Raw genomic sequence first — 27021 nt, forward strand, 5'->3', positions numbered from 1 at the left:
TTTCTTTCTTTTTTTTTTTTCCTAAAAAATAAAATTATTTAAATAAAAAAAATCTGCCATTTTTCAAGTCAACCCTAGTCAAATTCGTCAATTTTTAAAAGGATAAATTCCATAAAATTATCTATATATATAAGCAAGCTTTTAACTCCTTACGTCCAATAAATTTTTATTTTTAACAATTTTTTAAAATATTTTTCATTGTTTTTAAGAGTAAATTATACAAATTTATTCCTATTGGATAGGATTACTATTTCCAAGTTGTTACATATTAACGCTATGACTTTGGAATGAACTCCTCCTTCAGGTTTTTAATGCACAAATGAGATATAAATGTCATTAATTTAAACAAACGGTTATTGAAGTTACAAATGGATCAATTATACTGTTAATAATGGCATTTTTGCAAATGATTCTCTATTCATAAAAGCACAACCATTTAAATTCAATCATTTTCGCTTGAGTCCGACATTGAGAATTCAGAAATGGTAGGTGTGTGTATACAAGCAAGGAAAACAATGATCACATTAGAACCTCACCCTCAGAAATGCAAGCATAGACATTCTGATTGAAACCCAAATCAAGAAGATTTGAAGAAAGCAAAAAGAAAAAATTGGAGATCGTGAATGTGTGGCAGACACAACGGCATTATACAAAGAAATCATCCTGAACAAAACCCTGAAACGGAACCGAGAAATAGGACTCAGGTGAGATCATCCTCCTCTAGTTCTTTGGCTTTGATAGCTTCTTTCACCCTCAGTAGAAGGGTTGTCTTCCAAGCATCCTGTGCGGTAGAATCAAACAAAGTAAACTTCAGGAAATTTAGATTCATAATTAAAAGAAGAAAAAAAATCAGAAAAAACCAGTCTGACAGCTAAATAAATATAAATGCACTAAGTGCAGAGAATCAAGCAAGATGTCCATAGGAGAGTGAGTCTTGAATGAGCCGATGGGGGTTTGAAAGGATAAAGGAGATTGGATGGTAAGCTGTGAGAGAACTTTGTCTACCAATCCCCATTTTGTTTCTGAATGGGCACTCTGGCTTTCAGTTCCAATATCATGCCCAGAAATCCTGAAAGATGGGGTAGGTCTTAAAGAAGCCTAAGAAAAGTAGAAATGGAGCTGCTGAAGACTGCCTAGGAAAATTAACAGTTAGAGATGGTCGAGAAGCCAATAGCTACTGCTATTGTTTTCTCAATGGAGGCAGGCAATAGCAACATCTAGTTGATCACTGGGATGCTTCATACTACTTTTCCGTAAACTGTCTTAATTGGATCCTTCTACAAGATTGCACCCATAAGCCACATCTCTAATTGGCTAATATTATGGATTGGACTGTCTCCGTGTACTGATTCACCAACCATCCAACAGTAACAGACTCAATATCAATGCAAGACTGGGTTCATCAGATGGAAGCCTTAGCTTGAAAAATGAAAGCTACAGTGTGTACTTCCCAGTTTTTCCTTTATTTACATTTTTTTTTTTAAATATATCCTTCTGCTTTTTATTGACTCAGCATTAGCAATTTGTTGACTGGTCTGTCGTATCTTTCAAAATATGGCGGAAGCATGGGACTACAAGCCTAATTCAACCAAACATTCAAGTACTACAAATTTAGAACATTAATGTTGAAGAGATCTGTTGTTCTCAGATGGGTGCCATATCTCTCAGCATTCTACTTCTATCCCTTAAAAATCAGGGACATATAATTTGTAAAGGCACCATGTTCTCAGCAGTGCCATTTCTTAGGTGATTTAGTAAATAAAGGAATAAATCACAATTCTTTCTTTCCTTTTGTGATGGTATAATACCAAACCTAGGACTCAACTTCTCCTACAAAAGCACTATCCAGTCTGTATTACATTTTTTTCAGTGCAAGAGTGGCCCACCCAATTTGCAGATTTCTACAAACTAATTGAAATCCAAAACTTGAGGTGTTTCAAATGGAATTAAAATTGCAATGGAGGGGAGAAATGTACCAGTTGGGTCATGCTATCAAATTCCTTAACAGCATCAGTGAACTTCACAACATCTTCCTCATCAACTGCAGCAGCCAAATCCTGCCATTCACAAAACAAGCTTCCTTACTACCCTGAGGAGTTCAGTTTTTATAATAAAGATATCAAAGTTGCCACAATGGAGAAGTTGCAACTTGCAAGTTAAGGGTTTCCTTCTGTAGACAAAAAAGAGAAAGAGAAAAAGAAAAAGAAAAAAGTATTAGAAGCCCCAAGAAAATAAAAAGAGACATTTGCAACCCGACACATTCTAAGGCAATATGTCATCCATCCAGGCTCAAAATATTCATCAGTGTGCAACTTCTGGTAAAGTGAATCCAAGAATAGATTAACATTTAGTCACATGTTTATGTCTAGATTTTAAGAAGTTAGCATTTCCAACACCCCATGTGTAAGTTAGGCAGCAACTTCCCACAACCATGAGTAGCTAACTAAAGCTGAGAAGGTTACCATTTCAAAAGAAATGAAAAACCAATGAAAATCCTTACAAGATGTAAGAGAACCCACCACAAGTAATTTATATTCACGTGTTCCTGAAAAAGTTGGATCCATTTCCTGCAAAAGAAAAAGCAATATTGATATTTCTATCCAGCCCATAGGATACAATTTCAAAAAGCTAAACAAAGACAAACTTAGACCTGATATCGGTCTAATGCATTGGTAATTGCAACGACATCGCCTTTGCAAAGTTGACAAATGCCAGCGTTAAGAAGATGTCCCTTGACTCCATACTTCAGCAAATTATTGTTTAGTGATTGTCGTCCTATGTCTTCATAAATTTGAATTGCCTTCTGATATCTGGAGAAATACCATAGGCATATAGTTCAAATCCACATCAATATACAGTTCATCTCTTTACCTACATGTTACCTTAATAACAACTGTAATAACTCATATTCCAGGAAAATGAAAAGGCTTTAAGCTTTATGGTTTTATGTTTCATTTATATCATTCTACTCTTTGTTTAGGGATTCACTGCCACTATTTCATGGGTAAATGAGGACATCAATCGTGAGGAATGATTATATATATCCAACAGAAACTTTTGTACATATAACTGTGTATGAGATTCTAAACAAAAGAAGCAAGAAAAACAGTGTCCAATGATGGTAGTCTTTTCCGTACAAATTTATTGCCAGTATTATCAGTAGAGGAATCATAAACAACTGCATCTGAGTGAAAAGAGCCAACTAAAGCTCAAATCAAGTTTAAAATCCCACAGAAACATGTCACTACCAGTCCTAAGGTTTATCCATACCCAAGACCTTGTGAGAATGTATGCACAGAAATTTGAATACTGCTTTCTAAAAATATAATGCAGATGAAATGTTAACTACTGTAATTTTATGAAAATAAATAAATACAATCAAACAAATAAACTGACTAGAATTAAAATCTTAGCTCCATAGAATAACAAGTCTAAAAAACAACCAAGATGCTTCAGGCAGGCAAATGATATAAATTTGTTTGTCACACAAACAAACTTCTCAAATGGATTGCTATGCAGACAAACACAGGTTACAATACATATGAAAGAGGTACTGAGAAATCAATGCATCACATACAGTGTTCAAACATTGTATAAACCTTTTAGAGAGTTAAAAAATCTACAGTTGGAGGAGAGGCTTACTGTTCTAGTTGAGCAGCAAATTGTGCAACTTTTGCATTACACTGGTTTGCAGCAGTTGTTGCTTCTTCACTTTGATAAATATCAGCTGCTTTTTCAAAGTAGATTATAGCCTGCTCAAAGTTTTGTTCAAGCTCATATAATTCAGCAATTTCCTGCAAATGAAAAAGTAATTCCGAGTTGTCAATCATCTCCTATACTTTTATATAACATCATCTCATGACCAAATACAATGATATTATGTAAGCACCACTGCTGAATAAACTTTGACATCGTTCAACAATATCTCAGATCCTGGGTAGAACAGAATGAAAGGAACTGCAGAAACATGATGCACCAGAGTTCAAGAAAATCAATTGAAATGCAAACAGATTACAAAAATGATGTGCCATATGCAACTAATTAATCATTTTAATTTATTGCCTCAGATTATAGATTGATGGCAAAAACCAGTAGATAAACCATACCTTGTAATATTTTCCAGCCATGTTGAACCTCCCATTATCCAAAAACAGATTTGCTGCTTGTTCTAAGCAAGAAATGGCTTCTGCAAAGAAAAAAATATTGATGAGGACTGGAATACACTCGACTTTTTATAAAGCATGTTTCTGTAGTGAATCTAGTAATAATCAACCATCAGAGACCATCCCATGCATTAATAGAAAGTCATATTCCTGAGATTTCTGACAAAAGGTATAAAAGAAAAGGCATAAACTATGTCAGCTGTTGACTTTGTCGTTCAACCTCATATAATCAATAAAAGATCTTGTAAAGGGAAAACACACAAAGGAATCACCATCACCCCAACCCCCCAACCCCTTTTGCAAATCGTTTTCAGAGTTCAAAAAAAATGGTAATCTTACATGGATTCAAAGAATTAGGTTCTACATTGTTATTCTGTCATTATCTCTTTAGTGTGCAACCTCTTTTGTTAGGAACCTTCAATATAAATTTTTGTTTGCCTATCAAAAAAAAAACAAAAAAAATCTCAACTGCATGGTGGATGAATAGAGTCATAGCAAATTGCTCATGCCAAAGAAATCAAATCAGTCACAGTGAGAAACCCAAGGAAGAAGGGACCATGTACACTGAAATTTGACACCATGATGCTTATGAAGAAAAAACTAAAATCAGAGATACAAGCAAACACCATGCATACCTTTAGCAGATGTTTTCTTATAGCAATGACCAGCATCAGCATAAGCTTGTGCAGCTTCATGTTTGCTATCCAGCTATTAACACAAAACTAACAATATCAAGTGGGTTTATATTAAAAGAAAAAAAAAAAAAAAAAGAACTAAAGTTGTTTGATCCCATGGATTCGGAGCACTTACCTTTGTATAACAGTTTGACAACTTGACATAAGTCGATCCAGCTCTGTCCCCTGAAACACCATATATCATAGGGACTAGTAAGACATATTATGTATATGCAATGTTGTTGAAATATAAAACTAAACAATAAGCTAATTATTTTGAAACACTTGCCCCCTTGAATTACCAAATTGATTTCAGATTATTTTCTAACTTAGAATAAAATAAATACCATTGGATCATCATTATCATTATCAGCAAAAGATAAGCAACAAAGAAATATCAGAAAAATCAATGATGCAGCATTTCATGAGTTTGGGAGCCAGAAATCATCAAAAAGTGCAGTGCTCATCAACAGGGACTTGGTCTCACATTCATTCATCAATCCACCTTGTTCCTAATCCATTCCACCCGTAAAGATTTTCATTTCTTAAGAAATGCCAACCCAATAAGCCAAATAGTTTTGAATCTCAGGTTCTAAATAATGAAAATTAAGTTCCAAAATGACAATTCCATTTCTTTCAACATATTTTCTCAGCAACCAAACCAGCTTGACCAAACACATTAACAGTGTCTTCGAAAATAGACAGATTCGCAAAAAACACATAATTAAAACTGTGCATTCTCTTTCTCCGATCAATTCTAACACAACCTTAATCCAAAAGCTGCTTGCTTTACCTTGCAGTTAAAGCACCGAATCAAAAAACCATCACGATCCAAAACAACCAAATTCAAATCTTCAAATAAAAAATGATCCAAAAACACTATAAAAATCCAAAAAGAAAATCCAATCAAAATCCAAATGATAACCTTGCCAAATCCAACGAAAATGGTCGAGAAACAAAAATCCAAAAATGGAAACTTTTCTTAAGCATTTCTAATCCTTTCTCTCATTTAAATTCCCGCTATGAAAAAAAAAAAAGAAGGGAAAATTTGTGGGATTTAAAGAAACTGGAAAATACAGGATTTGGCGAGTTTGAAGCAGTTGGCAGCCTTATCGTAGAAATCAGCAGCATCTTCGTATTTGGAACCGAACAATCCCCAGCCACTGATCTTCTTCTCCGCTTTCTTCTCGAACTCTTCTCCTCTCTGTATATTATCCGCCATGGTTATTCACATCTAAGGGTTTACAGAGTTGCAGAAACGATGAAGAAGCCAAAGGGAATGACTATTGCCACGGTTGTATCTGATTCATCCAAGGATAGTGGGCCCTAATTAATTAACCTGGGCTAGTGCCACTAGAAGTTGGGCTGAGAATGTGGACCGGTCCACAAAGTGTTTTCAGTTTATACTATTTTTTATTAGCAGCTTCTATTACAAATATATTAGAGAGAATCACATGTTTAATTTTGGATTTGGGATTACTCTAAAGAAGCCAACATCTTTAAGCATCTCCACTCAATGACAACAAAAGTAAGGCAATCATCTTTAAGCATCTGCCGTATACCATTGGTGGGCTCATATCAGCCTATTTGGGCTGGACATGAAACCCAAGCCTATCAACATAGCCAGAAGGCACAATGGGCTTGACGGCCGTGATATAACTAAACATAATTAAACAACAAATCAGGGTACATTTGCAAATCCATCAAATTAAGAGGGTTAAAAACCTAAAAAAAAAAAAGAAAAAAAAGGAAAATTCCAAGTATGGTCAAATCACATCATATCACGTGAAGATTTCACCTACTTATTTAAAGTAAATACTTTAGTATTTGTTCTTATCATATCATATCATATCATGATTCGTGTCAAATTTGTGGCTGCCAGCTAATCTCAATTCTTATACATTCAAGATAGTTTTCCTCATGAGGCCCACGTGTTCTAACTCATTTTAATATATTCACTGCATCTTGGAAGATGGTCTCAATTTCTTTCCATGCCACGTAACCATTTTACATTATAATATTATCAAATAAAAATGATGATTTTTTTCTTGTAATTTTAAAAAATATAGCCTCAAAAATAATTATTTTATATTATAAATTTGAATTAATATTATTTTAATTCCTATAGTATACAAGTGGACCACACATCAGACCATAGATTTAATTTACTAACAATTCAATCAATTGGTCGGATCTTCCAATGGGTTACCAACCAGGCAACCCTGTCCAACACGACCCACTTTTCCGTCCAAATACATTTTCCTTTTAACTGTTCATCGTTTCTGTTCTCTGATTCAATGAACACGAATGACCAAGCGCCGTCCAAATCATTCCACGTCGTTATAACTAATAATTTATAAACTCCTATATTCCAGTTTTACCCTCCGTTTTATTAACTTTGAATTAAACTAATAATGTTAATTTGGTGAAGCCAACTGAATGATGAGTTGATGATGATTGATGACAGCAGCTATGTGATAAATAGAGTACTTAAATGCCAGTTATGGAGAAGGAGACAAGAGGCTAAGATAGTGAACCTGCGGGATGAAGCCGGCCAAGACTAATGCCGGAGCTCTGGCGCCGCTCCTCCCGGAGCTGAGCTCGCAGGAGGCTAAGGCACCGAGGAGAGCTTCGGTGTTAGGTGCGGTGTTCAACGTCTCAACAAGCATCATCGGCGCCGGAATCATGTCCATTCCGGCTACTCTCAAGGTCCTCGGGGTAGCTCCGGCGCTAGGGCTGATCGTGATCATCGCTCTCCTGGTGGATGTCTCCGTCGAGTTCCTGCTGAGATTCACGCATTCTGGCCGGTCGACGACCTATGCTGGCCTGATGGCGGAGTCGTACGGACGGATTGGATCTGTCGCTGTTCAGATTTGCGTGATGATCACCAACCTCGGTTGTCTGATTATTTATCAGATTATTATCGGTAAGCGTCATATTTTTTACGAATTATTTAGCTAATAAACTCCATTGTATTACGCGAAACACCAAAACTAGATTAGATTCACGAACTGACGGCCGATATTGAGCTATTTCCGATGGCGCCTGAGCAAAAATATGAGATTTATGAACCGTTGGGGAGTTGCTAGCTGTTGATTTGATTTAAAGTCCTCCAAGTTTCAATTCTATATTGGTAAATATGCATTGATTTGACCTGCTTTTGAGTCAACTCGAGTCCGTAATCTCATGAGCCTCATTAGTATAATAGATGTTCCAGAATCACGTTGATTCATTTTGGAGGTTCTTGAAACGACAAAAGTATATAGAAGCGGGATTTGTAGTTAGTATGAGAATATTTTAACATTCATTTGGATTTCGATTTGTCAATAAATGCACTTGATTTCAAAAAAATTACATCCATGGAAGAATAGAATGGAGAGCTTGATGAAAAATTAATTTTTATTTTTTATTTTTTATTTTTTATATTTGTTAATGTTCTTTAAAATGATAGCTTTGTAGTGTCTCTCAGGGGACGTACTTTCAGGAAATCAGCCTGAAGGAACAGGGCACTTAGGCGTTCTACAAGAATGGTTTGGCCTTCACTGGTGGAATTCACGTGCCTTCGCGCTTCTCATCGTTGTCTTATTCGTTCTGTTTCCATTAGCCTTGTTTCGGCGTGTGGGTTAGTACATCCCAAAATTTTCTCCCATAGCTGATAAAGTACGATTTTGCTATAATTTTGAATTGCGGAGTCTTATTTCGAAAAAGATTTGGTCATGGATGTAGAAGTTGACAATTCAAGGGTCAAATTTGATCATTTTTGAACCATGGGAATTGCCAATTTCCCCTCCGTAGATCCACAATAAAAATCATCAGAATTAGGATTTGGTAAAATGAAAGCATTCTGCTATCAATAAGGTTAGAAATCCTTAACGAGAATTGGACCTAATCAACCTGGATATCAGCCATGTCAAATTACCGAAATTGAAAGATTAATTTAGCAGCATAGATTTATGATGATACTTTCTTCTTATGTTGTCATGTTCTAATGCATTTCCAGGATCCTTGAGATTCACTTCGGCAATATCAGTGCTCCTAGCAGTGGTGTTTGTTGCCATAAGCTCGGTGATGGCGATCTCTGCACTTTTTGAAGGGAAAGCACAGAGCCCCAGATTGCTACCCGAGTTGGACACCCAAACCTCCTTCTTTGACCTTTTCACTGCTGTTCCAGTCATCGTCACGGCCTTTACATTTCATTTCAATGGTAAGAACACCTCCATTTCAATATGCTTGCTTAGCTTTGTGTAAAGTTAGCTTATATGTTTATGGGCAATAGACAGCAGTTTTCCCAAGATGGAGAGACGATTTTGTTTCATATGTGGCATCCATCACATTTACCATGCAGGATACTACTGCAATGGTGAGGTTGATGCCCAATGTCAACAACCTAAATGCATGGATATGTTCATTTTTCTATAGGATTTAGAGTTGGTTTGGGAGCTATCTTAAGAATTACTTTTAAGCGCTTTCTAGATAATCACATTTGTGATTATTCCCAAAATCACTTTTTTATATAACATATTATCAAAACATTTTTTTCGATTTATTTCCTAACACCAAACTATTCATTTTAAAAATATTTTTAATAGGACAACACTATAAAAACATTATTGATAAAAGCGCTTTAACTATGCCTAGAAAAAACGGGTGCTGCTTGTACATTTTTGCATTAAGCCTGAAAAAAGCGCTCTCCCAAATAAGACTATTTGTCTTTCTGAATCTTCTATAAAAGGGAAGAAGAGTCTGTTATATGTAGTTTCCCAAGTCCATCTTGATCAAACAGAATGGCATCGTCAAAAAATACAAGCGCAAAAGCACTATGATCATAGGCAAGTTTCTTTCAAATGATATTGAACGAATGCATGCAGTTCACCCGATTGGATCCGAGCTTGGAAAACCTTCTGATATGATTTCAGCTGTCCGGGTGTCACTGGTACTCTGCGCTGTCATTTACTCCTCTATAGGAATCTTTGGGTACCTCCTTTTTGGGGATTCAATCATGCCCGACATACTTGTAAATTTCGACCAAAATTCTGGTTCAGCAATGGGGGCCTTACTCAACGACACAGTCCGATTAAGCTATGCACTTCACCTCATGCTGGTGTTCCCTCTCTTGAACTTCTCCTTGAGGGCCAACGTAGATGAGCTCCTTTTCCCTAAGAGGCCCCTTTTGGCAACAGCCACCCCCAGATTCATGTCCATCACTGTTATTTTGCTGGTCTTCTCTTATTTTGCTGCTATAGCCATCCCCAATATTTGGTATTTCTTCCAATTTATGGGATCAACTTCTGCTGTCTGCCTCGCCTTCATCTTCCCAGCTGCAATCACCCTGAGGTACTCTCTCTAAAAGAATGTCGTTTTTCTGTTATACCACTTTCTAATCATGGCTCTGCTTAATCTAATTCCGGTTTTTTGCAATGGCAGGGATGTTCATGGCATATCCACAAGAAAGGACAGGGTAATCGCAACAATAATGATAATCCTGGCTGTAGCAACAAGCTCAGTTGCTATTTCCACCAATTTATATAGTTTGTTCCTAAACAAGAAGTAGGTTCTGATTTGTGTATTTCTATTTCAAGTCCTCAAGCTGAACGAGGAAAAAGCAAGATTATAAATTCATTTTGTAAGTGTGGCTACTCGTCCATCAAAAGAAGTCCCATCCCTCTCAAAAGGGATGTCCCGCTACTTTGTAAAATTTATTGGGTTATAAATTCTTACATTGCCTATTCCAGGAGTTTCGACAAAAAACTGGTATCAACACTACAGCAATGGCATTTGGGGAAAAATAAAACAAAATAAAAAACAGAAACGGGAGCTGGAATATGAGAACAATAGCCTATTGCACAAACATGAATATGAAAACTGTCCTTGGGTGACAAAGATGCTTGCCAGAACTGGATATGGTCTTTTGAACTTTGCTGTGTTTCAAGCCCATGACTGAAAGGAGTTAATTAATTACTTCTCAAGATGGAATGTCGTATCTCAAATCTTGAAATCTTTTCAGCAAGTTCACCTTGTATTTTTCTATTTCTGCACACTCAGTGGAATCTGGGGTAGACTTCACAACTGATATCGCTCCTGCATGGTGTAGGGCTCCAACAGCTTCCTCTGCATTATTAGAGGAAAAAGCAGATTAAGAACAAAAAAAAAGAAAGAAAAGAGTTGGAAGATAAAGATGATCTCTGTTTCTCATTGGCTTGGAATAATCAGAAACTTGTATCTCAATTGAGAACTAGAGTTCGACTCCAGAAGTTAATATAGAGATCTGAAACATTTTTAACAATTAAAACCATGATTTTACCTTTACTAAGAGGATTGTTTCAAAGGTTCCAATATTCCATATTTCCAAAGATTTAAATGCCTGATAAATGTTTTACAAAATTAAACAAGCGTAGTACTTGCATGAAGGGGGTAAGAAAAAAAAAAACTTGCAATTCATCCAACTATTCCAATTATTGGCATCAATTTTGGGAACCAAAATCTATTAGCATAAATTCACAATCATATATTAGTCTGTTCTACTTCAATCACAGCTTAATTGACTTCCTTGGAATTAATCTTTTTTGTTGTTATATCATTGTGTCTATCATTTTATCTAAAGCATGCATGTCTCCATTACTTGCATAAATCATTTAATAAGAAATGAGAATTCTCGGAGTTTAGATGTTCCAAGCATCTTGTTTTTCACATCTTCATTTTGAAGATATTGTTTAAAACATACAGGATTACTTGCTTCTAAATGAGTTCCATGCCAGTGAGATAGAATAAGCCAAATCTCTTTTCAAAATTATTCTATGTCTAAAACAGCAGAGTTGTGGGCCTTCAGATCGTTTGTTAAAAACAAAGTGAAGGTTTCCAAATGGGTGTGAATATTACCGTAAATAGACATATTCAAAGGAAAAACCACTGAATTTAAACATGAAAGTCTGACCTGAGTGTGAGAGTGCAGCAAGGGCTTTTAAAGCTTCTTTCCGGGTGCGGTCATCTTTAGCAGCTCCCAACATATTGATAAGCTCTTGAGCCCCACCCATCTCCACTATTTTCATTCGCCTTTCATCTATGAAACAAGAAGAAAAGAACTTGAAATCAAGATCCAAGCAGCAAACCGTCACCAAACTAAAGCATTGTACCCCTTCAAGTTCACATGCTAGCTATCCGTTTCATGAGATTGGAAACCCATATGTTCCATTATTCTCAAAACTTAGATTGCCGGTGCAAAAAGTTTAAATACTTTTATATTTCCTATTTCTGCAATTATAAGAGAAGAGGCAAAGGGAAGCAATTAAACGAAGATGGAAAACTATGGACCTGTTTGGAAATGTTTTTGAAAATAGTTTTCTTAGGTTATTCTCTGTGAAGGTATATTCGCTTATTTACAATACAAAAGTTTCTTAAATATTCTCCATATTTTCAATTGTTGCCCAGAATACTCTACACAAAATAATTGAAAACACCTCAAATTGATTATAAAAAACAACCTGCTTTCGGAACAAATTCTCAAAAAGCTGTTTTCTGTCAAAAGTTTATCAAGCATAGTTTCTTAGTTTGAAAATTGTTTTCAAGAACAATTTCCAAACATTCCCTGTAATTTTATACACACTATACTAGTAATAGATGGCGCTGCTCACTATCCCTTTGGAATTTAATCAAAGAAAATCCTTTGAACCATTAAACAATTGAATTTCCTTCGAGAAAAGAAAAATATAATTAGCTACCATAACATATTAGTGGAAAACATCAATCTCTTACCAATAATTAGCATTGCACTATAAAAGGTGAAGAGATTTGTGAATTACAATGAGAGAAGTTTCATAAGCATAACTCTAGTAAGGGATGAAAATAGCTTACCATCTATTGCAAAACGGGCTAATCTAGATGCTCCCATTCTTTTAAATAATGGATCCTTGACGTGCAACAGGGATACAGACTGTTGCAATAAATTATCCCCTGGAAAAATCAATTATCACAATCATGTTAATTAAGATCAAAACGGTTTTCAACAATGCAAATTATTATGGGATTAAGATCAAAACTGTTTTCAACAATGAAAATTATTATAGGATGGGTCTAAAACCAACTTGCATACCCAAATATGGAAAAAACTGGTAAGCAACAGCTGTTGCAGTCCCTGCAAAGATCAGCTTCAATAGCCATCCAACTTTTCTTTCCGCATCCTCCTCAAGCGAGCGCTCATCTGGACTTCAAATTGAAGCATTTTACTGTGATTATCAACACCAAATATTCAAACACACTGTTTGTTTGGCAAGAAAATAGAGGAAAACAGAAAAGAAAACAAAGGGCGTGTTTGGTCACTGTTCCTAAAGCGGTTTTTTGTTGTTGAAAACATTTTTTTTTCAGAATTTGTTATGAATATTGATTGTTTTCTAGGATATATTTCAGTTGTTTTTAGTGCAACAATTAAAAAGATGGAAAATAAGCAAAGAAAACTATTTTTCATATTTAAGTTCCCAAACAGAATTTTTTACTGAAAAAAATTGAGAATTGTTTTTAAGAATTATTTTCAATAACTATTATTTGAAAAAGGTTTTAGAAAACATTGCCAAAACATGCACAAATTTTCTTCTTCTCTCTAATGCTTAGCTATCAGGAAAAAAAAAAAAAAAGAAGCTCAACTCAACAGATCCAAATAGCCGTTTTAATTTTTAACTGAGTGAAGGAATTTAATTTTCGAAATCTCAAGCAAGAAAATAGAAAAGGTTCAAAATTAAAGTTCAAATTTTTCCTACATTTACTTAGCAACCAAACGAAGCAATAAAATTATCTAAAAAATGTGCGAAGTAAAAAGGATTGACCTTTTCCATTGTAAGATGAGAAATTGCGAGATCGAACATTTCCAGGTTTTCTTCTGCACAAATACTACATAAAGATAAAACATCGTCATAAAAAAAAAAAAAAAAAAGTAGTTCTCAGATTAATCAAAAGCAATGAGAAATTAGGGTTTTAGAAGGTTGAATGAGAGAAATGGAGACGAAGGACTTACAGTGAGCTGAGATGCTATTGTGCGCATGATGTGAGAACGGCGCTTGCCCCTTCCGAATTCAATGGGATCTATACTACTAGCTTTAAAGCCCATATGAAAAGCCACCCTGCCCATTTTTGGAAAACCGTAGAGAAGTCTACCTAAGACCATTTTTTTGGGTCAGGCCCCAGGCCTGGTCCGGCCCAAAGCTTATATCACTTCGTCTCAAATATTCTCAAAGTAGTTGATGAATAAAAATTTTAAAAGATCTTGCATTGAAAATTTTTTTATATTAATTTTTTTTTTACAGAAATTTATTTCTTTTTATGTTTAGTTCCCGGAAATTACTAAGAAAAGAAAAAAAAATGTAAAGGAAAATAATTTTTTCATGTTTGGTTGTCTTATGAAAAATATAAAAGAAAATCAAATATAATTAAAACTAATTAAAAATTTATGTATTTTAAAATTATTTAATCTTTATATTAATGAGTTAAAATAAATAAAATGAGTTTGAAGTAAAAAATAAAAATAACTTATCAACTTTTAATCCATTTTTTATTTTCTTTCACTTTTTCTTTCCTTCTATTTTTCCTTTATATTTTCTTTCCCTTACATTTTCCCTCAAATTTTCTGAGAACCAAACATAGCCTAAGGGTGGCTTGCCACTCAGGTGTACTGGTAATATTTTTAAAGGCATTATTATAGATATTCAGAAGAAAAAAATTCTTGAGATGGATCAATCTCATCCTCATTACATTCCTTTAATAATAAAAATAGCTAAAAAAAATTATTTCTGAATAAATTAATAGTCAAAATCAACCTCATTCATAAAAATTAACCATTGTTTTTACAATTCAATGTGAAAATGTTTTCAATTAAAAAAAATATTTTCAATAATTTGTATTTTTTGTTTTGAAAGCAATGTATAAAAATATTTTGTAACTAAATTATAATTTTTTTCAAATTATATATTGCCTCACTAGTCAAATTTCTTATAATTAAATTGTAATCATCCATTCTTAATTATATAAATATTATTCATTTTAAACCCAAAAGATTCCCACAACTTTACGATGTGCCTATAAAAATAAGAGAAGTCTACTATCGAGAGATTTTTATTTTTTTTTCATTTTTTTCTCTATCTAATATGTATATGACAATCACCCTCTTCTGCAAACACAATGTCATTCTTATATCTTGCAGGATTTTAGGGTCAATAGATACATCCCTTGCCGAGCCAAAAAATTCTCTCTTAAAGAGTGTTGTTGAAACAAGAAATGTATCCAATCATTCACATTGCTTGGTGGAGCCATATAATATTTGATTAGCAATGTTAGTTGGGGCGTTCAGAAAATAGATAAGCTTGATTTTAGAAATAATAAAAGAAAAATAAAATTATTAAAAGTATATATTTATATTTTTTTAGCAAAAAAACAAAAAAAAATTCAAAGAGTTTGTTGCTATGAGGAGGATACATTATACTCCCTCAAAGTAGAAGTTGATGTTGGGGCTAATTCTAATATCATACCAATTTCATCGAGTATTAAGATAAAAACACTGGGCAAAATCTTCAGCTTCTTAACATGGCTCCTCCTCCATGGAGCCAGGGCCACATTCTTCTCAAGCCTCCCATATGACCGAAAACGAAAAGCCGTATCAGGTCCTAAAAACCGAGCAGACTCCCAAGGGAGAATGGTGCCTTATTTCCTGTGAAAATACAAATCCATGAGATTAAACAGTATTTACGATGCGTCTCAGATCAGATGGATTTTATTAGGGCATATATTGAGCATAGAGATGATGAGAGGGAAACTCGACTGACCTGCTCTTCTTAGCAGTCGGTACAAGCAATCCTCTTTTCTGCAGGCTCTTATACCGATCCCTTGTAAGGGTGCTACAGCCCTTTACACAATAAAAAGGAACAGTGAGGTTCTCCAGTTAGGAAGGTGAGTAACACAGCAGAATGGGAGATCTGACTGTTAATTAGTAAACAGAGAAGACAGAGAGACGAAAGAGAAGGAAGGGAACTTCACTGACCTTGAGCTTTCGGAGGGATCCAGTGATTTCTTCAGACAATAGGACTTGAACTGGGGCAGGCTCAAATCTGAAATGAATGATACATGTCATATCTGCTTTACAGAAGATTATGATTGTAGTAATGGAAGTACGATACAAAATATTTGGATTTTTTCAAGAACTATTTCTCTTGCTTTTAACTTTCGAATTTTGGAGCCACAAACCAAAGGTAGGGTATAGAGAATGATACATGTAATTGGTTTTTTCATCAACTCTGGAAATTTGCATGTATCACAGTAATAACTATGCCCACAACCAATTAGCAATAAATGATAAAAAGAGAACAGATAGGTCAAGGTATATAATATCTTTAACAAGAAATGATACATACTTGTGCTTCCCTAGACGTGGAGGACGAGATTTGAGTCTATCTTGTTTAGCTACAATCCGCCTCTGATGCCTTTTATGCTTCTCCTCGTCTTCTTTGGCTATTTCTTGAATTATATCTGGTAAGCTACAACCAGCAGAACCAAACAAAGTTTAGCACATAACCTCCATTGAAATAAATATTTGTTCAAGTGGGCATGTCACTCTACCAGTCAATTTCTTTTGAGAGTGCCTCCACCCTTTTTGCTTCTGCTTCTGCTCTCAGCAGTTTCTTGGACCTAGCTCTCCTATTCAGTTCAACTCGAGTCACCCTCTTTATTTTAGAGGACCTGCAGCATGACAATTCAGTGTGAAACTCACAATACCATATTCTGTGGATATTTGGATATTTTCATATCTCAGGCCATATTTGAATGCCCCCACCAAGAAGTTCCAAGGTGGTCTAAAAAGCCACAAAAAACATTTATTCACTCAGAGTCTCATGATGCTAGCTTCCTAGTTAGACTACTGGGTACTAATTAGGAGTTACTTCAAACCAAAAAATAAATAAAAAATAAACAAAATAAAATAAGAAGCAGCAGCAGCCCCCATTAACAAAGACAGTTTGAACATGGGAGCTCTGCATATACCCTACCCTAGCCAGATAGACCTTCTGCCCATACAAAGAGGCCCAGCCTCAGACCTAAGATTATGAAACCCAAGTCTAACCTGCCATTAAACCCTATTGAACCACATAATTACAAACTTAAGATGCAGATGGAACCACAGCCACAGGCATAAATTTTTAGAAAAATTTGTACAATCAACTTACTTGAGGTATACATGCAAGAAAAATGTGATTGGCAATGACCTTCATAAATGATATCTTAGCAGTGCCGTCAAGAGCACAAAAATGGCCTCTTTAGAACTTCCTACATTTACAAAATCTATTGACGCATATAAGATTTTCTGAAATAAAGACACAATCTTGATTCTTGAAGTATGAATTCCTCTTATGAACCCCACAGGCAACTCAATACTCCTGCTCAGGGACAAAGGAGGTCCCAGGTTCAAGACAATAGCTTACCCGATGCATGGCTCTTGAGTGGGGAATCTGTGTTTCTCCCCTGTCCTGAGGAGCAGGCTAGTGGATTTCTACATTAGAGAAGAAGTGAATTCCCCATACAGGTTGAGTGTGGAAGAAAAAAATAGGATTCACAAATGATAAGAATGACATGAGGATCTTTGAGAATCTTCAAGCAATGGTAGCCTACATAAATGAGATGACAATAAGGTGTACAGATCTAAGTACTAGTCATAGCACAACAAAAGAAAATTACCCACTGATAAACATGAACATGGGCCCTAAAATGCATCTGACAAGCATATGAAGAGCCCTCATATTGACACAACAAAAAACATACAAACTTGGCATAATTAAGTCTTAGTCCATGGGTACAGCTGAATTGTTGAACTGCCTAATTTTTCTTCTAATACACACTAAGGTAACTGAATTATCCATTCAAATAAGTCATTCAGTTGGTAATAATAGCAAAAACCAGCAACTTAAAACAGACCTTTTCTCTTGTGCAGTATCCTCATTCTCGCACAGCTCCTTCCCATTCTGATCATCATCACTTCCATCATCCACCTCAATAAAATACATCTGTGATATTTTGGGCTACTTCAGAGTGTTTCTTGAGGTATATTGAAAACGATACATCAAAATACATTTTAGCACAATTCCAAATGATTAAAGGAACAAAGAGACTACATCTTCTTCATCAACAGCTTCTCCAGTAACAGTTAATGGAACTGGCTGGGGTCCCAACTCATTTTGATAGACTTTCTGCATTTCATCTGCAACGGCATGAGCCAATGAATCCTGCATTGACAAGGTACATGAATGGAGTATATTTAGTGTAAAGTAACAAATGCAAATAGGTTATTTATGTAAAGGCTGAATCAGATATCAAGAACTAACCTGATGACTTTCAAATGAAGGATTGAATGAGCATCCAGGTTGCTCAACTTCTACTGCTGGAATGAGCGAAGGCTTGGATATCTGACAAAAATTTCAAGTAGCTAAATTATCATCTGACCAGCATTAAAGATATCTAGAATCTTTTTAACCCATTAGAATGGTGAGTCCATCAAATTATATGGCTCCATGCTTTTTCACATAGCAATTGAATGTAACAATCCATCAAGGACAATAGGGCCATTTAGAAATTGGTTCCATCTCTGTGACTAAAGGCACACTAGTTTTAAATTTTCACACAAGGCCACAATTTAAAATTTTACCAGTATCTAGGGACCACCCCCAATTTAAAAAAGAGCAAATAAGATGATTTAAATTCCACACTAATTACAAAACCCTAACCAATATCTATGATGGGCACTGCCTTGTGGTTCCATGTTTACAAAAGAGGCAACAACAGATGCCCCATATATGAATTTCTAATGAGTTGGGCTCGCATAATGGCATACCAGTGTGTGTCATTCCAACCATGGACAATTTTATAACGAAAGCACACAAGAATTGAAAAACCACATTTCAATTTAAATCACAAATAACAATGATTACCTTTTTCTTCTTGGTGTCCTGTTGACCTGCAAAAGTATCAAAGACAACCCATATTAAGTATGTGATATCAAAATCACCACCAAAAACTAAAAAATAAAAAAAGGGAGAGAGAAAAGAACAAGAAGAATGAAATTCAAGAGACCTTCATCATCCCATATGTCAACCATGCCAGAATCTGAAACATTCTCACCCTGAGAACATATAAATTAAAAACATATGATCAGTCCCTTCCACCCATTAGCTGAACAAACATTTCTACCTTTTCCTTTTTCGGTTAAATAAATTGCTTACCTCAGGACCATCTTCAGCAGGTTCTTTTGGAATTTGACTTTCCTTTCTTTTTGTATTTGATTTCTTCTTGGTTGAAGATGGAACTGGTTGAACAAAGGCATTCCTTTGAAGTACACTATCACTACGGAGTACTTTTTCCCTATGCTTTTCGATTTTCCTTTTCACAGAAAGATCTGAAATGGGGAATATATCCAATCATTTACAGAGCAAAACAAAGAAAATAAGAAAAAGAAGTGAAATAAAACTCGTCACTGTGTCCTCTATTCCCAATCCTAAATCCTTATCATAAAAACTATCCATTTCAGTTGGAATCTTGCAACAGTCAAGTCAATTAAACCCCTACTTAATACCAATTTTCATGTATTTTCCACGATTCCCTCCGTAACCAAGCAGATTTTTTTGTAGAAAGAAAAAATAAAATCAATCCTTGAATCTTCGAATTCTCATTACTAATTGGGACCTGAGGAAAGAGTAACCTCAACTCAACTGAGCTTACTGAAACTAAGCTGAGGTCAAGTTCTCATCATTTGAAACCAAAAAACACAAAATCTTCTATTTCATCTAAATTGAAAAGTAACTGTTTACATACGAACAGACCACCAAACCACAAAAAGAACAAAAAAATGAAACCCTAAATAGAGCTGAAAAAGAGACTCACTGAACCTCACACAACCATAAGGCTTAGTGGAGCTAAGTTATCTATTTTGCAGAGACCAAATCACCGGAATGTGAAATTTGGATACTACCTTTTCCTTCATTTTCCTACGTTTTCTAGGTAACCAAACAGGAAAAAGAACAATACCACTGGACTTGTCGACGAAGAAGAGGGAGTCGCTGGGCACGGCGGCGAGGGAGCCGCCGGAGAGAGCGTCCTTGGTGGATTTCTCGAAGAAGTCCTCGATGTCATCCGTGCCTATGTTAGCCCTCCACGCCTTCTTCCCCTTTCGGGACCCTTTCGCCTTCTTCCCCATCTCACTTCTTTGGCCGCCAAAGCTATGGAGTTTGCTCCTTGATACCGTACGCACTGGGTGTAATAACCCTAGGCCGGCCTTCTCTAGGGTCGATCTCATAAAAAGCTCGTGTGGTTCCAATGGGGCCGGTTTGGTTCGAGAAAGTTGGGCTGGGCTTGTCATTATCATAGGCCAGAGGCCCATAAAACTGGAAAATACATTTACAAAATTCTTCATATTTTTTTCATTTGAATAGGTAAATTACAAAATTAACCTTCCCCTTTTTGGTCAACCCGGAACCCTAAACTATACCCAAATTTTTTATGATCCCATTTAATAATATTTTTCATGAGAAATTAAAGAAAAAAAATACAAAAAATTAGTTTTAATATTTTTCTAATTTTAAGAGCCTCAATTTTACATTGATAAATATACGGATAGAATTGCTATCCTTGACCTTTGCTTGGGAGTGGGTTACTAGCTATGCAGATTTTTGTTGGTGAGCTCCATACTTTTTCTGGATAAGGAATTTGGGTTTCTACTTCTCATCTCCTCTGATAATTTTCACTTTCAAACTGTAATCCTAACCAATACCTGGTTTTTGCAGTTTCTTCCTCTGGTTTGGTTCAAAAAGAATTCTGGGTTTGGTTCAGAAACTGAAGGTTGGTTGAATTTGAATCCATTTCTTCGTTATTCTTTGATAATTAGATGCAATTATGACATAATATCTTGTTTATTGCTTTCATTCACTGGTTCTTGAGCAATTTTTGAACTGCTTGATGTTGAACTGCAGTTCACTGTGTATAATTTGTTTTCCTTCTTCGCGTCTTTAGCTGTAGTTGCATTGAGAATTGGACACAAAAATGAGTTTCTTCATGAAACTCAGTGCTTCTCAACTGCCCCTGTTTGAATTGCCAACTGCTGTTTCCAACAATAGAGTAAGATAATCTCTCTCAAATGGTTTGCTTCTTTTATAGCGAACTGTTCAGAAAATTGACTGGGTTGTTCTGGTTAGGTTAGGGGATCTTGTTTATTTGTAGGTCTAATTCATATTCTAGTTATGATGTTGAAACCGAAAATTTTTTGCAGACTGGAAGTTTGGCTGTAAGTGTACCATCTCAAACAGCCAAAAAATCTAAGATTGTTGTTGGAAGAAACCGTCCAGAGTCAATTGGCATTAGTGAAACTTACCAGCAAACTCAAGTCCAAGATTTGATTGATGTTTTACGCGATTGTGCAGAGAAAGGATCTATAAGAGAAGCAAAAGCGGTTCATGGGCTTGTGTTAAAATCCAATTTTGAAGATAAGGATTTAATGGTGTTGTTTAACCATGCAGCTCATGTGTATTCAAAATGTTCAGAATTTAGGGCAGCTTGTGGTGTGTTTGATGAAATGCCACAGAGAAATGTATTCTCTTGGACCGTCATGATTGTAGGATCAACGGAGCATGGGTTGTTTTTTGATGGGTTCAAGTTTTTCTGCGAGATGTTGAATAGTGGGATCTTGCCAGATAAATTTGCATATTCTGCAATCATCCAGTCATGTATTGGTCTAGACTCTCTTGAATTGGGTAAAATGGTACATGCCCAGATAGTTATGAGAGGCTTTGCAACTCATATTTTTGTTAGTACATCTCTTCTTAACATGTATGCAAAGTTAGGGAGTATAGAGGATTCATATTGGGTGTTCAACATGATGACAGAACATAATCAAGTCTCTTGGAATGCCATGATATCAGGATGTACGTCAAATGGTCTTCACTTAGAAGCATTTGATCTTTTTGTTAGAATGAAGAATGGAGCATGTACACCAAATATGTACACACTTGTTAGTGTTTCGAAGGCAGTTGGGAAGTTAGTTGATGTTAATATGGGAAAAGAAGTTCAAAATTGTGCCTCTGAATTAGGTATAGAGGGTAATGTTCTAGTGGGAACTGCACTGATTGATATGTACTCAAAATGTGGGTCCTTACATGATGCAAGAAGTGTTTTTGACACAAATTTCATTAATTGTGGAGTGAATACACCATGGAATGCAATGATCTCTGGCTACTCACAGTCTGGGTGTAGCCAAGAAGCTTTGGAACTCTATGTTCAAATGTGTCAAAATGGCATAACGTCAGACCTTTACACTTATTGTAGTGTCTTCAATGCAATAGCTGCTTCAAAAAGTTTGCAGTTTGGGAGGGTAGTTCATGGGATGGTTTTGAAGTGTGGACTTGATTTGATGGTTGTTAGCGTTAACAATGCCATTGCTGATGCATATTCCAAATGTGGGTTTCTTGAAGATGTAAGGAAGGTTTTCGACAGGATGGAAGAAAGAGATATAGTCTCGTGGACAACCCTGGTGACTGCTTACTCTCAGTCTTCTTTAGGGGAGGAAGCACTGGCCACTTTCTGTCTGATGAGAGAAGAAGGGTTTGCACCCAATCAGTTTACCTTTTCCAGTGTGCTGATTTCATGTGCTAGCCTTTGTTTTCTTGAGTATGGGAGGCAAGTTCATGGTCTTCTCTGCAAGGCTGGCCTGGACACCGAAAAATGCATAGAAAGTGCTCTGATTGACATGTATGCCAAATGTGGTAGTATAACTGAGGCAGGAAAGGTTTTCGACAAGATTTCTAACCCTGATATTGTTTCATGGACTGCCATAATATCAGGTTACGCTCAACATGGTTTGGTGGAAGATGCCCTTCAACTCTTTAGGAGGATGGAGCTGTCAGGCATCAAGGCCAATGCTGTTACCTTATTGTGTGTACTGTTCGCTTGTAGTCATGGGGGTATGGTAGAGGAAGGCCTTTTCTATTTTCAACAAATGGAAGATGGTTATGGTGTGGTTCCAGAGATGGAACATTATGCTTGTATTATTGATCTCTTAGGTCGTGTGGGCCGCCTTGATGATGCTATGGAGTTCATAAGAAAAATGCCAATGGAGCCAAATGAAATGGTCTGGCAAACCCTGTTGGGAGGTTGTAGGGTCCATGGCAATGTTGAGTTGGGAGAGATAGCTGCCAGGAAGATCCTTTCCATTCGGCCAGAGTACTCAGCTACGTACGTTCTTTTATCCAACACATACATTGAGACAGGGAGTTATGAAGATGGCCTTAGTTTGAGAAATGTAATGAAAGACCAAGGAGTGAAAAAGGAACCAGGATACAGCTGGATTTCTGTGAAAGGTAGAGTCCACAAATTCTACTCTGGAGATCAGCAACATCCACAAAAAAAGGAGATATATGTCAAGTTAGAAGAGTTGAGAGAGAAGATTAAAGCTATGGGTTATGTACCTGACTTGAGATATGTATTGAATAATGCAGATTGAGAGAGAATTTGGGGCCACCTCTTGGTGAAAGCACTTGGCAGCATATAAACTATATTTATATGACTACACGGTGTTATCCAACAAAAGCAAAAAAATTGGCAATTCAAAGTAACATCTATCATCTCTAAGAATAGAACTTCCGTGTTCGAAGGTGCAGAATAAAGCTTAGAATTGTCCCAATGGAGGAAATGGATCCCCAGATGATGAAGGTTTTATGATGGCATTCAAATCCCTTGCATATCCCATAATTCCCACCACCACCAGTTTCATAATTGATAACATCCAAGTAACCAAAAAGCAGAGTACCTATGGGAATGTTTGTAAGGACAATGTTTTGGTTTACAACTGAATTCTGGGGCCCGAACAGCTCGGAAATTGTGGATGCAGTTGTGGCTCGTATGGCTCCTGAACAGGCTCCTAGGATGCCTGTGCTAATGTATAAGCCTGTTTTGCTGCCGTTGATAAGCAAGAAGAAAGATACAGGCATGGGAATCATCATGAGCACTATTGATGCTGGTTTGGATAATATTGACCTTCTCCTGAAACAGAGTCAATCTGTTAATGTTTTGAACAATTTAATCAATTGAGTTGCAGAATAGTTGGAAGTGAGCTCAATTGGATGACTATGGAGACTTGATCTGTTGAATACTATTTCACAGCAAATTGCTTAAATTGGGATGGTTCGGATTATCTATTGGATTATTTCCTATTCTGAAGCAATAGGGAAATGTCCATACCTTGTGTACTCCTCAAACAAAACTAAGAAAATCCTCCCAAAGAAGCCTGATGTAGAGGACACTGCCAATAGAGATGAGACTTCATAATTGCCATGAGATTCAGAGATTCGCCGAAGGTTGTTTACATAAACCAGTCCCAGCATAGGCCCACATGCATTCACCCAGAAAAACAGCCAGAAATCCAAACTCATCATGATGTTTTTCACCCCATGCTCATCTCCCAGCTTAACTTTCCCCACCTTTTCCATACCTTCGTTGACCTTTACCCCTGCCCTCTTGCCATCTTCTCCTACTTCTTCATTCATGTTGTCGATTCCTTTGATGACAGTAATACAATTTGCTGTGGTAACAACACAAGGTAGCTCAGGTGTGATCTTAGAGCGCCATCTCCCTATTATGAGCCAGTGAGCAGCCTTCACCAGTGGCACTGCTATAGGTAACATTATCACCAACATGAAAGTCACTACTTGTAACTGCGGGGACATGTTTTTGATAGGCTGTACTGTGTTTCCAAGCATAGCATATACTCCTGTTGCAACAGCTATGGAAAATGCAATTGGAAAGATGTCTGTTTCTGTATGTTCTGTGAGCTTGGAACAGCCAACTATGAGTACCACTACCAACCCAACTGAAGCCGGGACAAGGCAATTCAAGAGGAGACAGGTGCTTGGATTTTGAAAGCCAATCCTCCCCTGAAATCCTTCAACCAAAGATGTGTATACCTTTCTGCTTAAGGCAGAGTAGCATGAAATTAGCGCAGCTATGTTTTTGTGTTTGTTGAAGTTTGTAACAGCTGCAAAATAGCAGTAAGTTTGGATCCAACAAATGCTATTTCCAGCTAGAAGACATAGTAGAAACACTTGCCAGTAAGATAGGGTATGGATCTTGTCTGCTATGTACAAGTATTGAACTCCATAACCAACTGATCCAAACGACAAACCAATCAACAGTATCGTCCATGGAGGAAGGCGGTCTGCTGCTGCACTTGGAAACCATTCGAAGAGCCGTCCAGTCTCCAGAGCCACAATCAGATTAATGACTTGCACCCGGGATATAGAGAACTGTTTTCCCAGTAGGGAGGAGTATGTCGAAAAGAGGGAGCTGGTGACACTTACGGATTGTAGCAAGATAATTCCCCCCAAACTTAGCCATGAAAGTTGATATTTAGAGCTCAATGGATTGCTCATTTTTCTTCTTTGATGTTCAGCAGTGACAAAAACTTGGAACTTGTAAAAGTTTGCTTTATGCTAACTTGCCCAAGGGAGGGAATACTGTATGAAAATGAAAGTCTCTAGGGTGTTAAATTTGTTTTCTGTAGCTATCAAATGATCCATTTCCAGGCAGTAGTTACCAACACTTGGGCAAGAGGAAACATTAGGCAAACAACCTGGCTGCTTTACACTGACAACTATATGTTTGGAGTAGATAAAATAACTGTGATAAACTATCAACTTTCCTAAGAGTTTAAACTGTAGTTACAATAAGTATTAAGAGATGGTCAAACTCGATACTTCCAGTTAAATATAACTCTGTTTTCATGTTAAGCTAACGCTTGATCTAAGTTTAAACTATCCGGATATGGATCCCCAATGTATACCCGGCTATCAAGCTATCAATCTCCTTCAATCGCTAGATTGATAGGATATACAGTTGCATGTGGCATGTGCAAGGATTGGGTACTCAACCGAACTCTGTCTCTAATATCTAATAATTTTCTGGTTGGTAAGAGAGCAAAACCTTTACTTCTAACCAAGAATGAAAATATTAGTAATCACAGATATATCATTACTTGGATTTTACGGATATATCGGATATAACATAGATATATCGAATATAACAGAAATATATCGGTGGATATTTTGACACAAAATATCGATAGACCAAAAATTCATCAAAACTTATGAAAATGTATTAAAAACCTCTTAAAAATGAAATTAGAAGTATAATAGACATTTTAAAGTTGTTTTGTTAAAAAATTAATATATGTATGATATGATTAGTGATATTAAATTTAATTATATAGTGTTGGCTGATAAGAAATATGAATTTTGTAAGTGTAGACTCATTATGAAGTTAAATTATTACAAATATACTAATTATATTATTTAAATATATTACTATATTAAGTTAATTTACTTACCTCTATAAAAAATATATTAATTAATTGTAAAAATGTATTAATTTAAATTCAATGTTATATTAATTTAAAAATGTACTAAGTTAATTTATTCTCAATATACTATTATTACACCTCAATATCAAAATAAAATAAAATTGTTAATTTAAATATATTTATGATTTTTAGTTTAAAATATTGGTACATTTTGATACAAAATATTTTTATTTAAAAATATTGATAATTTTATTTATGATTTTATATTTGTTTTATATTTAATTAGTATACAAAATAAATTATAAGATAATTAAAATTAACTCATTTATAATAATTTAATTTTTTATTGATTTTTCACTTATATATCTTTGATATATCCAATATATCTAATATATCTCCGAAATTTCAGCGATTTTTTCCCACTTAGGGTCGATATTTTGCTTGTATCATCGATATTTATCAATATTTCCATCAAACGATATATTTTACCTATATATTGTATCTACCTTTTCCGATACATAATATATCGACGATATATCATGATATTTTCTTCCTTGCTTCTAACTAAGCCATGACTATAAATACGAAAGGGTTAAAATAATGGCTAGAGAAAACGTGGATGTGATGAGTGCTTTTAGCTTGTATGATAGAAGGAAATTCAAAAACATACTTTCACTCCGTGTTTGCCCATCCATGCCTCTCCTTGACCACTGGGCTGAGGCAAGATTCATGTAATTTTGTCATACCAGATGAGAGATATTTCTTGCATGTCAGACAAAGTCCCACATCAATGCGAGTAATAAGCTCTGAATTGGGGTTGGTTCTCTTT

At 35.7% G+C, this 27021-nt stretch overlaps 6 protein-coding genes across 8 annotated transcripts; 2 read left to right on the forward strand and 4 right to left on the reverse strand.

The window, feature by feature from the left end:
• Positions 1-415: 415 nt before the first annotated feature.
• Positions 416-6061, reverse strand: SNAP-ALPHA (alpha-soluble NSF attachment protein). Its single transcript, NM_001281126.1, is given in 11 exon segments — positions 416-781; positions 1977-2057; positions 2520-2567; positions 2651-2810; positions 3643-3794; positions 4107-4186; positions 4799-4866; positions 4869-4871; positions 4974-4986; positions 4988-5023; positions 5915-6061. Coding segments are annotated over 11 exon segments (867 nt in total). The 5' UTR covers positions 6060-6061; the 3' UTR covers positions 416-700.
• A 1088-nt stretch (positions 6062-7149) lies between these two features.
• LOC100255327 (amino acid transporter AVT6C) lies at positions 7150-10563 on the forward strand. Its single transcript, XM_002278629.5, has 5 exons — positions 7150-7763; positions 8307-8459; positions 8838-9041; positions 9706-10171; positions 10262-10563. The coding sequence occupies exons 1-5, from the start codon at positions 7382-7384 to the stop codon at positions 10386-10388; spliced, it is 1332 nt and encodes a 443-aa protein (XP_002278665.1). The 5' UTR covers positions 7150-7381; the 3' UTR covers positions 10389-10563.
• Positions 10482-13967, reverse strand: LOC100243287 (uncharacterized). The gene is made up of 6 exons (XM_002274090.3): positions 13839-13967; positions 13651-13714; positions 12924-13031; positions 12686-12784; positions 11769-11894; positions 10482-10945 (listed from the first exon to the last, which is right to left on the reverse strand). The coding sequence occupies exons 1-6, from the start codon at positions 13950-13952 to the stop codon at positions 10800-10802; spliced, it is 657 nt and encodes a 218-aa protein (XP_002274126.3). The 5' UTR covers positions 13953-13967; the 3' UTR covers positions 10482-10799.
• A 1245-nt stretch (positions 13968-15212) lies between these two features.
• Positions 15213-20151, reverse strand: LOC100250159 (ribosome biogenesis protein NOP53). The gene is made up of 12 exons (XM_002278769.4): positions 19880-20151; positions 19078-19250; positions 18929-18977; positions 18787-18812; positions 18184-18264; positions 17974-18084; positions 17777-17865; positions 16430-16549; positions 16225-16347; positions 15855-15921; positions 15640-15719; positions 15213-15524 (listed from the first exon to the last, which is right to left on the reverse strand). The coding sequence occupies exons 1-12, from the start codon at positions 20145-20147 to the stop codon at positions 15518-15520; spliced, it is 1194 nt and encodes a 397-aa protein (XP_002278805.2). The 5' UTR covers positions 20148-20151; the 3' UTR covers positions 15213-15517.
• Positions 20152-20321: 170 nt separating this feature from the next.
• Positions 20322-25435, forward strand: LOC100265596 (pentatricopeptide repeat-containing protein At2g27610). 3 transcript variants are annotated; one of them, XM_059742053.1, is made up of 4 exons: positions 20322-20526; positions 20635-20689; positions 20861-20965; positions 21117-25435. In XM_059742053.1, exons 3-4 carry the CDS (start codon positions 20891-20893, stop codon positions 23340-23342), a joined length of 2301 nt encoding a protein of 766 aa, XP_059598036.1. In that variant the 5' UTR covers positions 20322-20526; positions 20635-20689; positions 20861-20890; the 3' UTR covers positions 23343-25435. The 3 variants fall into 3 exon arrangements, with proteins under 3 accessions (XP_059598036.1, XP_059598035.1, XP_019080132.1); XM_059742052.1 differs by having other exon boundaries at positions 20377-20526; positions 20821-20965; XM_019224587.2 differs by lacking the exon at positions 20861-20965 and having other exon boundaries at positions 20378-20526.
• On the reverse strand, positions 23467-25266 carry LOC104881103 (protein NUCLEAR FUSION DEFECTIVE 4). Its single transcript, XM_010660011.1, has 2 exons — positions 24080-25266; positions 23467-23881 (listed from the first exon to the last, which is right to left on the reverse strand). Exons 1-2 carry the CDS (start codon positions 25264-25266, stop codon positions 23467-23469), a joined length of 1602 nt encoding a protein of 533 aa, XP_010658313.1.
• Positions 25436-27021: the final 1586 nt, after the last annotated feature.

Source organism: Vitis vinifera, chromosome 13 (assembly GCF_030704535.1).
Source record: "Vitis vinifera cultivar Pinot Noir 40024 chromosome 13, ASM3070453v1".
Classification (NCBI taxonomy): Eukaryota; Viridiplantae; Streptophyta; class Magnoliopsida; order Vitales; family Vitaceae; genus Vitis; species Vitis vinifera.

What these genes read in the sequence shown, in the direction of transcription:
- LOC100243287 (XM_002274090.3), bottom strand. Translation starts at nt 13,952, where the DNA reads ATGGGCAGGGTGGCTTTTCATATGGGCTTTAAAGCTAGTAGTATAGAT. An exon ending in CAATAGCATCTCAGCTCACT is followed by an intron (nt 13,715 to 13,838) that starts GTAAGTCCTTCG and finishes ATCTTTATGTAG; the next exon opens with TATTTGTGCAGAAGAAAACC. An exon ending in AGCCCGTTTTGCAATAGATG is followed by an intron (nt 11,895 to 12,685) that starts GTAAGCTATTTT and finishes CTTGTTTCATAG; the next exon opens with ATGAAAGGCGAATGAAAATA.
- LOC100250159 (XM_002278769.4), bottom strand. Translation starts at nt 20,147, where the DNA reads ATGAGATCGACCCTAGAGAAGGCCGGCCTAGGGTTATTACACCCAGTG. An exon ending in AGGACACCAAGAAGAAAAAG is followed by an intron (nt 18,265 to 18,786) that starts GTAATCATTGTT and finishes AATTTTTGTCAG; the next exon opens with ATATCCAAGCCTTCGCTCAT. An exon ending in GATCCCTCCGAAAGCTCAAG is followed by an intron (nt 15,720 to 15,854) that starts GTCAGTGAAGTT and finishes TATTGTGTAAAG; the next exon opens with GGCTGTAGCACCCTTACAAG.
- LOC100255327 (XM_002278629.5), top strand. Translation starts at nt 7,382, where the DNA reads ATGAAGCCGGCCAAGACTAATGCCGGAGCTCTGGCGCCGCTCCTCCCG. An exon ending in AGCCTTGTTTCGGCGTGTGG is followed by an intron (nt 8,460 to 8,837) that starts GTTAGTACATCC and finishes ATGCATTTCCAG; the next exon opens with GATCCTTGAGATTCACTTCG. An exon ending in CTTTACATTTCATTTCAATG is followed by an intron (nt 9,042 to 9,705) that starts GTAAGAACACCT and finishes GAATGCATGCAG; the next exon opens with TTCACCCGATTGGATCCGAG.
- LOC104881103 (XM_010660011.1), bottom strand. Translation starts at nt 25,266, where the DNA reads ATGAGCAATCCATTGAGCTCTAAATATCAACTTTCATGGCTAAGTTTG. An exon ending in TTGTTTGAGGAGTACACAAG is followed by an intron (nt 23,882 to 24,079) that starts GTATGGACATTT and finishes ACTCTGTTTCAG; the next exon opens with GAGAAGGTCAATATTATCCA.
- LOC100265596 (XM_059742053.1), top strand. Translation starts at nt 20,891, where the DNA reads ATGAGTTTCTTCATGAAACTCAGTGCTTCTCAACTGCCCCTGTTTGAA. An exon ending in CTGCTGTTTCCAACAATAGA is followed by an intron (nt 20,966 to 21,116) that starts GTAAGATAATCT and finishes AATTTTTTGCAG; the next exon opens with ACTGGAAGTTTGGCTGTAAG.